The 10,443-nt window shown below is 48.5% G+C and overlaps 1 protein-coding gene across 1 annotated transcript in view; it reads right to left on the bottom strand.

The window, feature by feature from the left end:
• Positions 1 to 665, bottom strand: part of LOC139380427 (trace amine-associated receptor 13c-like) — a 19,852-nt gene extending 19,187 nt beyond the window's left edge. Inside the window, exon 1 of the mRNA XM_071123088.1 lies at positions 153 to 665. Coding sequence (XP_070979189.1) covers positions 153 to 665 — 513 coding nt within the window. The remainder of the gene's footprint in view (positions 1 to 152) is intronic.
• Positions 666 to 10,443: the final 9,778 nt, after the last annotated feature.

The raw sequence follows: 10,443 nt of genomic DNA on the forward strand, positions 1-10,443 counted from the left end.
CTTATCACCTGGTGTTGTTGTATCATATACCGTGCTGCTAATATACAGTTTTTTGTAGAGCACGGGACAACCATTGTAATAACAAGGTCAGTGATATTAACCCAGGTTATTCCTTCAAAAATAAAACATTCTGTCAAACACCTACTCAGTACCTGCACATTTACAACTTTTTTTATAATAACACCATCGTATATGATACAACACCACCAGGTAATGGATATACAACAGATAGTTCTTGTTGTAGTTATTTTAGAGTGGTACAATAAGGGATCACACACAGCAACATAGCGGTCAATAGATATCAAGACCAAATTGCCAAGCGATAAAGAAGTACATAAAAAAGTAATGTAGAATTGAAACGCACAGAAATATTCCCCAAAACCCCAACATGATTCTATTATTGCTACAGTCAGTACTGGTATCACAATCAGTCCCACCAGGAGATCTGACACAGCCAGAGAGAGGATGAGCAGGTTGGTTGTAGTGTGGAGCTGCTTGAAGTGAGAGATGGAGATGATCACCAGTACATTCAAAAATACTGTAACTGCTGAAATCAATGAGAAGAAGATGTACAGTGTTATGTAGATAGATGTCGATAGCAAAGCCTTTCTGCAAGAAGAGTTACTGTCTTGAAAACAGTATTGAACATCTTCATGTTTCTCCATTTGTAATAAAATGTAAAAATGCTGAGGTTCTGCTCCTGCTTGGTCCTGTGTGTGACCTTGTCAGGTAAGCCTTCTGACAAACTCTGAGCTCTGCCTCTCTATTTATCCCTGATTTACTGACAGACACTCCCCTCTCCAGCTTCTCTCTGCAAACACACACACACACACACACACACACAAACACACACACACACACACACACACACACACACACATGTGCGCATGTGAGCACACAAATTAACAAATGGTTGGATAAACAAATCAGTTGTGAAAGCATGATGTAATGTATGACAGGATTGGATGTTTCTGTGCCCACCTGCCTGTCCTTCAACCTTACTGATGGTTAGAGATGAAAGAAAGGGAACATTTACTCAACCTAGCATTTTAATGGGGAAACATGTTATGAGTGATGTTTTGGTCACTCAAAGGCTATTTTTCAATAGAAATATGATAAATGTGCAGACTAACTGGTTTAGGTGATGACAGTGCTCAGTTTGGACCATATTCCACAACCTCAGGAGACATGACGGCACGCCACGTCAGCTGGTCAGTGTTTAGGAGATTTGACAGTAGGGAAGTTGATGAAATAGCATAAGTTGATGCTGCCCTACAAAGGCAAAACGTATCTATGAATTTGATCTGTTTCAACGGCCAAGTATATTATCTGATTAATGTGGTACTCGTTTCCTGACACAGGAACAAGCCATTTGATCCGAATATATAATGGTGTATCAGAAAGTACTGTATAGACAGAAAAATAAGTCAGATTTTGCAGTAAAATAAATTACGTAGTAACTGTGTTTTGTCTTTGTAGGGCCTTATGGGGTATGCACTAGAGCACATGCAGTCAAAGTTAATAGTGGCATTCCATATGAACAGTCCATAGACGTTTAGAAATGTCCATCTGAACTGAATTATGAACTATACTTCTTCAAGTTGAGGGAGCATTTGTCTCAGTTAGATCATTGGAACAAGTACTATTTATTGGCAGAACAACAACACTGTATTCTGACCCAATCACCCCTGAATTACGTTTTCCTTTTCTGGTGTTTTGTTTTCTCTGATTTAAACAGCAAAAGACTAAATGTAATTTCCATTTCATTTAGTTGAATCAATTATCTCCAACGCACTTCTAAAATAACATTTCACACAAAAAACAACAACTCTTTAGGAATAATTCACGATTAGCCATTTAATCAAGTTAGATCTCCTCAACTGTCACACCCTGATCTGTTTCACCTGTCTTTGTGATTGTCTCCACCCCCCTTTAGGTTCACCCCCCCCAGTTCGTCTTGTTTGTCAACCAGATATTTTGCTTCAGCTCCTGCTTTTCCCAGTCTCTCTTTTTCTCGCCCTCCTGGTTTTGACCTTTGCCTGTCCTGCCTCTGTGCCTGCCTGACGACCTGTGCCTTTGCCCATCTATGGATTATTGACCCCTGCCTACCCTGACCCTGAGCCTGCCTGCCGTCCAGTACCGTTGCCCCACCTCTGGTTTACTGACCCCTGTCTGCCTTGACCTGTCTGTTGCCTGCCCCTGTTGGATTATTAAACCATTGTTAATTCGACATCGTCTGCATCTGGGTCTTACCTTCATACCTGATATCAACAGCTTCACCGGTAGCCCCCAGACCCTGGGCACAAGGACTATCTATAATAAAGTCAAACTTCTGTATTGTAACACTAAAAATACCTTGCACAAAATCCTCTGATTGTGTGAATGTCATTTTTGGGGCATTAATATTTATGACCTAATTTGTTAACACGTTATTTTAATGTTCAGTAATAAACCAGTTGTAAAGCATTTACAGTGTTTTATATGTAAACCATTTACAAATTAAATATTTTTGCAGTCCCTAATCTAAAGTGAGAGCTATTTGTACTTTGAAACAATGAATCAATGTTTTGAGTGACCTGTGTAATTTCTCACAATAAGAAGAGATTTAAGGTGTGATAATGGACTAGAACATATCAATGGTTGTAACGTATACACTTGGAGTATGGAAGCAGGGGCAGAAGGTAAGTTTAATGATGAGAACAAGCAGGTTTAACAAAACAGGAGAAGTGTACTGAAAGTGAACAAAACCAATACAGCAAAGGTGAGGTGGACACCGGCGTTCCTGAAGACGGTTATCCAGACGGAAGGCCATCATGGTGAGAGCGTCCAAGGATATGTTGTCATCCCGATGTGCCAACTCTGTCTGGATATCTTCAAGCAGTCCAACGTGGAATAGAGTGTGGAGCGCCGGCTCATGACATCCGCTGGAGGCTGCCACAGTCCGAAAGGTGAGGGCGTACTCCACAGTGGTCTGGGCACCCTGCTGGAGTAGGAACAATTTTTCACCTCCCTCTCGGACCTCTGGAGAATGGTCAAAGACCGCCCTGAACAGAGCTATGCCCCTCTCATAGGAACCCAGCTCCTCTCCTCTCTCCCAGACTGTCATAGCCAATTCCAACGACCGTCCGGTCAGCAGGGAAATGACAGTGGCAACTTTGGATCTCTCGGTGGTGAGGGCTCCCGTCTGACAGGTGAAATAGAGGGAGCACTGTAGTAGGAAGCCACGACATTTCGATGGAGTACTGTCATACTTCTCCGGAATGGACAGTCTGGCATCGCTGACCTGGGCGGACGGCTGGGGATGGCTGGGGGACTGGCTCACTGTGACGACCAGTGGTAGGAGGCTCTCCGTCAGAGGAATGGAGAACCTCGCTGGTGGTCGTAGTGTTGGTGGAGTAGATGACTATGTTCATCAACCATCTGGATGTCACGGGCGTCGTAAGAAGTGGACCAAGGTGCAGCGTGGTGAGCGTACATATTCCTTTTATTAGAATGTAACCAACAAAAACAATAAACTATACAAAACGATCGTGAAGCTTAACAGGGCTATGATACCTCTAACAAAGACAACTACCCACACTGAAGCAGGGAAAAAGGACTACCTAAGTATGATTCCCAATCAGAGACAACGATATACACCTGTCCCTGATTGAGAACCGTACCCAGCCAAAACATAGAAATAAAGAAACATGGAAAACAAAACATAGAATGCACACTCAAATCACACCCTGACCAAACCAAAATGGAGACATAAAAAGGCTATCTCAGGTCAGGGCGTGACTGTACCACCCGCCAAAGGTTCGGACTCTGGCCACAAAACCTCAACCTATAGGGGAGGGTCCGGGTGGGCATCTATCCGTGGTGTGGCTCTGGTGCGGGACGTAGACCCCGCTCCACCTCTGGCTCACCCCACTTTGGTAGCGCCTCTAGTGTGGGGACCCTCGCCGCCAACCCCGGACTGGGGACACTCTCTGTGGGCCCCGGACTGGGAACCCTCGTTGCGGGCCACGGACTGGGGACCGTCGCTGGAGGCTCTGGACTGGAGACCGTCGCTGGAGCATCCGGACTGGAGGCCATCGCTGGAGGCTTCGTGCCATGGATCATCACTGGAGGCTTCGTGCCATGGATCGTCACTGGAGGCTTTGTGCCATGGATCCTCACTGGAGGCTTCTTGCCATGGATTATCACTGGAGGCTTCTTGCCATGCATCATCACTGGAGGCTTCGTGCCATGGATCATCACTGGAGGCTTCTTGCCATTGATCATCACTGGAGGCTTCGTTCTGGGCGCAGGCACAGGACTCCCCAGGCTGGGGAGACATACTGGAGGCTTTGTTCTTGGCGGAGGCACCGGATGAACATAGAATGCCCACCCAAATCACACCCTGACCAAACCCAAATAGAGACAGAAAAGCTATCTAAGGTCAGGGCGTGACAGTAACAATGACAACTTCCCACACTGAAGGAGGGAAAAATGGCTACCTAAGTATGATTCCCAATCAGAGACAACGATAGACAGCTGTCCATGATTGAGAACCATACCCGGCCAAAACATAGAAATAAAGAAACATAGAAAACGAAACATAGAATGCCCACCCAAATCACACCCTGACCCAACCAAAACAGAGGCATAAATAGGCTCTCTCAGGTCAGGGCGTGACATTGGAAGATGCTGTTATCTTCTGCTGCTTCCATATTTTCTAAGGGAGTATTCTGTAACGTACACACTAGGAGTCAGACACAGAAGGTAAGTTTAATGACGAGAAAAAGTAGATAAACAAAACGGGAGACGCATACTGAAGGTGAACAAAACCATTGCTGCATGATGAATGAGGCTACTGGTTGCAAATATTTAGCTAATGTTGTAACGATGCATAATGATAGGAGACAGGCGCAGGAATACGAAATAGGTGGGTTTTATTTCTCTACTGTAACGGTTTTCTTCTGGGGAAAGAGAGGCGGACCAAAACGCAGCGTGGTTAGTTGTAGACATCTTTAATAAAGATGAACAATGAACAATCTACAAAACAAGAAATGTGAGAAAACCGAAACAGCCCTATCTGGTGCAACAAACAGAGACAGGAACAATCACCCACAAAACCCAACACAAAACAGGCTACCTAAATATGGTTCCCAATCAGGGACAATGACTAACACCTGCCTCTGATTGAGAACCATATCAGGCCAAACATAGAAATAGACAAACCAGACACACAACATAGAATGCCCACCCAGCTCACGTCCTGACCAACACTAAAACAAGGAAAACACATACGAACGATGGTCAGAACGTGACAGTACCCCCCCCCCAAGGTGCGAACGCACAACCTAAACCTATAGGGGAGGGTCTGGGTGGGCATCTGTCCGCGGTGGCGGCTCTGGCGCTGGACGTGGACCCCACTCCATAATTGTCTTATTCCACCTCCTTAGCGTCCCTTGAGTGGCGACCCTCGCCGCTAACCTTGGCCTAGGAAACCTAACAACGGGCCCCACTGGACTGAGGGGCAGCTCCAGACTGAGGTAGCTCAGGACTGAGGGGTAGCACGGGACTGAGGGGAAGCTCAGGACTGAGGGGAAGCTCAAGAGGAAGCTCAGGACTGAGAGGAAGCTCAGGACTGAGAGGAAGCTCCGGCAGGTTGATGGATATAGCAGATCCTGGCTGGCTGGTGGTTCCGGCAGATCCTGGCTGACTGGCAGATCCTGGCTGAATGGCGAATCCTGGCAGACTGGCGGATCCTGGCAGACTGACGGCTCTGGCAGACCCTGGCTGACTGGCGGATCCTGGCTGACTGGCGGATCCAGGCAGACTGGCAGTTCTGGCAGATCCTGGCTGAATGGCGGATCCTGGCAGACTGGTGGATCCTGGCAGACTGGCGGATCCTGGCGGATCTAACTGATCCTGGCAGACTGGCGGCACTGGCGGCGCTGGGCAGACTGACGGCACTGGAAGAGTCTGGTTGACTGGCGGATCTGAAAGAGTCTGGTTGACTGGCGGATCTGGAAGAGTCTGGTTGACTGGCGGATCTGGAAGGGTCTGGTTGACTGGCAGATCTGGAAGAGTCTGGCTGACTGGCGGATCTGGAAGAGTCTGGCTGACTGGCGGATCCTGGCTGAATGGCAGATCCTGGCTGACTGGCGGATCCCGGCGGACTGGCGGATCCCGGCAGACTGGCGGATCCTGGCTGACTGGCAGTTCTGGCAGATCCTGGCTGACTGGCGGATCCTGGCAGACTGGTGGATCCTGGCAGACTGGCGGATCCTGGCGGATCTAACTGATCCTGGCAGACTGGCGGCACTGGCGGCGCTGGGCAGACTGACGGCACTGGAAGAGTCTGGTTGACTGGCGGATCTGAAAGATTCTGGTTGACTGGCGGATCTGGAAGAGTCTGGTTGACTGGCAGATCTGGAAGGTTCTGGCTGACTGGCGGATCTGGAAGAGTCTGGCTGACTGGCGGATCTGGAAGAGTCTGGCTGACTGGCGGATCTGGAAGAGTCTGGCTAACTGGCGGATCTGGAAGAGTCTGGCTAACTGGCAGATCTGGAAGAGTCTGGTTGACTGGCGGATCTGGAAGAGTCTGGCTGACTGGCGGATCTGGATGCTCCATGCTGACTGGCGGCTCTGGCTGCTCCATGTAGGCTGACAGCTCTGGCGGCGCTGGGCAGACTGACAGCACTGGAAGAGTCTGGTTGACTGGCGGATCTGGAAGAGTCTGGTTGACTGGCAGATCTGGAAGAGTCTGGCTGACTGGCAGATCTGGAAGAGTCTGGCTGACTGGAAGATCTGGAAGAGTCTGGCTGACTGGCGGATCTGGATGCTCCATGCTGACTGGCGGCTCTGGCTGCTCCATGTAGGCTGACAGCTCTGGCAGATCCGTGCCGACTGGCAGCTCCATGCAGACTGACAGCTCTGGCTGCTCCATGCAGACTGGCAGCTCTGGCTGCTCCATGCAGACTGACAGCTCCTTGCAGACTGGCAGCTCCTTGCAGACTGGTAGCTCCTTGCAGACTGGCAGCTCCATGCAGACTGACAGCTCCATGCAGACTGGCAGCTCCTTGCAGACTGGCAGCTCCTTGCAGACTGGCAGCTCCTTGCAGACTGACAGTTCTGGCTGCTTCATGCAGACTGGCAGCTCTGGCTGCTCCATGCTGGCTGGCAGCTCCTTGTCGACTGACAGCTCTGGCTGCTCCATGCAGACTGGCAGCTCTGGCTGCTCCGAACAGGCGGGAGACTTCAACAGCGCTGTAGAGGAGGAAAGCTCTGGCAGCGCTGAACAGGCGGGAGACTCCGACAGCGCAGGAGAGGAGAAAAGCTCCGGCAGCGCTGGAGAGGCGAGGCGCACTGTAGACCTGACGCGTGGTGCTGGCACTGGTGGTACTGGGCCGAGGACACGCACAGGAAGCCTGGTGCGGGAAGCTGCCACCAGAGGGCTGGTGTGTGTAGGTGGCACTGGATGGACCGGACCGTGAAAGGGTACTGGAGATCTTGAGAGCAGGGCTGGCACCAACCGCCCTGGCTGGATCTTCAGTTTAGCCCGGCAGATGTGAGGAGCTGAGATGTAGCGTACCGGGCTAAGCACGCGTACTGGGGACACCGTGCGTTCCACCGCATAGCACGGTGCCTGACCAGTACCACGCCCGACACGGTTAGCCCTGCTAGGCGCACTGTAGCGCTGAGCTGGCACAGGACGTACAAGGCTAGGGAGGTGCACAGGAGGCCTGGTGCGTGAGGCTGGCACCATCTTCACCAGCCGACTAGCACGCACCTCAGGACAAGTATGGAGAGCTGACCCAGGTGTCATCAAATCCTCGACACGCTCCGTCGGGCGAATTCCGTGTCTCACGCACCAACACAGCAACTCCCTCATCTCTCTCTCCTCCAATCTCCCCATTAACTCCTTCACCGTCTCTGCTTCGCTCACCTCCAACACCGGCTCCTTACGATAAACAGGGGGAGTTGGCTCAGGTCTGACTCCTGACTCTGCCACACTCTCCCTGTGCCCCCCCCAATACATTTTTGGGGCTGACTCTCGGGCTTCCATCCGCTGTGCTGTGCTAGTGCCTCATAATGCCGCCTCTCTGCTTTTGCTGCCTCCAGCTCGGCTTTGGGGCGGCAATATTCCCCTGGCTCTGCCCAGGGTCCTTTCCCGTCTAGAATCTCCTCCCAAGTCCATTTCTCCAAGTAGTGCAGCCTCTCCCACTGCTGCTTTTGCTGCTGCTGCTGTTGCTCCTGCTGCACCTGTCGCTTCTCCTGCTGCTGCTGTTGCTGCTGCCTCTGTTTACCACGCCGCTTGGTCCTTGGTTGGTGGGTGATTCTGTAACAGTTTTCTTCTGGGGAAAGAGAGGCGGACCAAAACGCAGCGTGGTTAGTTGTAGACATCTTTAATAAAGATGAACAATGAACAATCTACAAAACAAGAAATGTGAGAAAACTGAAACAGCCCTATCTGGTGCAACAAACACAGAGACAGGAACAATCACCCACAAAACCCAACACAAAACAGGCTACGTAAATATGGTTCCCAATCAGAGACAATTACTAACACCTGCCTCTGATTGAGAACCATATCAGGCCAAACATAGAAATAGACAAACCAGACACACAACATAGAATGCCCACCCAGCTCACGTCCTGACCAACACTAAAACAAGGAAAACACATACGAACGATGGTCAGAACGTGACATCTACCCAAAATAGTGTACGTCATGGACTTGACGGGGACGAAGCCCAAAACAAACATATACAGTGGGGCAAAAAAGTATTTAGTCATCTACCAATTGTGCAAGTTCTCCCACTTAAAAAGATGAGTGAGGCCTGTAATTTTCATCATAGGTACATTTCAACTATGACAGACAAAATGAGAAGAAAAATCCAGAAAATCACATTGTAGGATTTTTAATGAATTTATTTGCAAATGGTGATGGTGATGGTGATTATGGTGGAAAATAAGTATTTGGTCAATAACAAAAGTTTATCTCAATACTTTGTTATATACCCTTTGTTGGCAATGACAGAGATCAAACGTTTTCTGTAAGTCTTCACAAGGTTTTCACACACTGTTGCTGGTATTTTGGCACATTTGTCCATGCAGATTTCCTCTAGGGCAGTGATGTTTTGGGGCTGTTGCTGGGCAACACAGACTTTCAACTCCCTCCAAAGATTTTCTATGGGGTTGAGATCTGGAGACTGGCTAGGCCACTCCAGGACCTTGAAATGCTTCTTACGAAACCACTCCTTCGTTGCCCGTGTGGTGTGTTTGGGATCATTGTCATGCTGAAAGACCCAGCCACCTTTCATCTTCAATGCCCTTGCTGATGGAAGGAAGTTTTCACTCAAAATCCATTCATTCTTTCCTTTACACGGATCTGTCGTCCTGGTCCCTTTGCAGAAAAACAGCCCCAAAGCATGACGTTTCCACCCCCATGCTTCACAGTAGGTATGGTATTCTTTGGATACAACTCAGCATTCTTTGTCCTCCAAACACGACGAATTGAGTTTTTACCAAAAAGTTATATTTTGGTTTCATCTGACCATATGACATTCTCCCAATCTTCTTCTGGATCATCCAAATGCTCTCTAGCAAACTTCAGACGGGCCTGGACATGTACTGGCTTAAGCAGGGGGACACGTCTGGCACTGCAGGATTTGAGTCCCTGGCGGCGTAGTGTGTTACTGATGGTAGGCTTTGTTACTTGCAGGTCTACAATTTTGTTTCTTGTGTCCTTTGACAGCTTTTTGGTGTTGGCCATAGTGGAGTTTGGAGTGTGACTGTTTGAGGTTGTGGACAGGTGTCTTTTATACTGATAACAAGTTCAAACAGGTGCCATTAATACAGGTAACGAGTGGAGGACAGAGGAGCCTCTTAAAGAAGAAGTTACAGGTCTGTGAGAGCCAGAAATCTTGCTTGTTTGTAGGTGACCAAATATTTATTTTCCACCATAATTTGCAAACAAATTCATTAAATATCCTACAATGTGATTGTCTGGATTGTTTTTCCTCATTTTGTCTGTCATAGTTGAAGTGTACCTATGATGAAAATTGTAGGCCTCTCTCATCTTTTTAAGTGGGAGAACTTGCACAATTGGTGGCTGACTAAATACTTTTTTGCCCCACTGTATATATATATAATTATAACACAGGGCTGTAACCCAAACAAAGAGTGAGGTGTAACTACACTGGACGAGACCAGTAATAACAAGTGCAAACTAACATGGTAACAAGCAAGCCAATACAACAGAGCACAGGTTCTCACAAGACCAACGAACATGGAACAATAATCAACAAGGGCAATGGGGAACAGAGGGCACATATTTATACATTCGTATCAGGGGGAATGGGAACCAGGTGTGCGTAATGAGACAAAACAGTCTGTGGTTGGTGGCAATGATCCATTTGATGATGTAGACCTCCTGAACAGGTGAACGGAATGAGCAGCAGTACCAGG

This window comes from Oncorhynchus clarkii, chromosome 22 (genome assembly GCF_045791955.1).
Source record: "Oncorhynchus clarkii lewisi isolate Uvic-CL-2024 chromosome 22, UVic_Ocla_1.0, whole genome shotgun sequence".
NCBI classification, from domain to species: domain Eukaryota; kingdom Metazoa; phylum Chordata; class Actinopteri; order Salmoniformes; family Salmonidae; genus Oncorhynchus; species Oncorhynchus clarkii.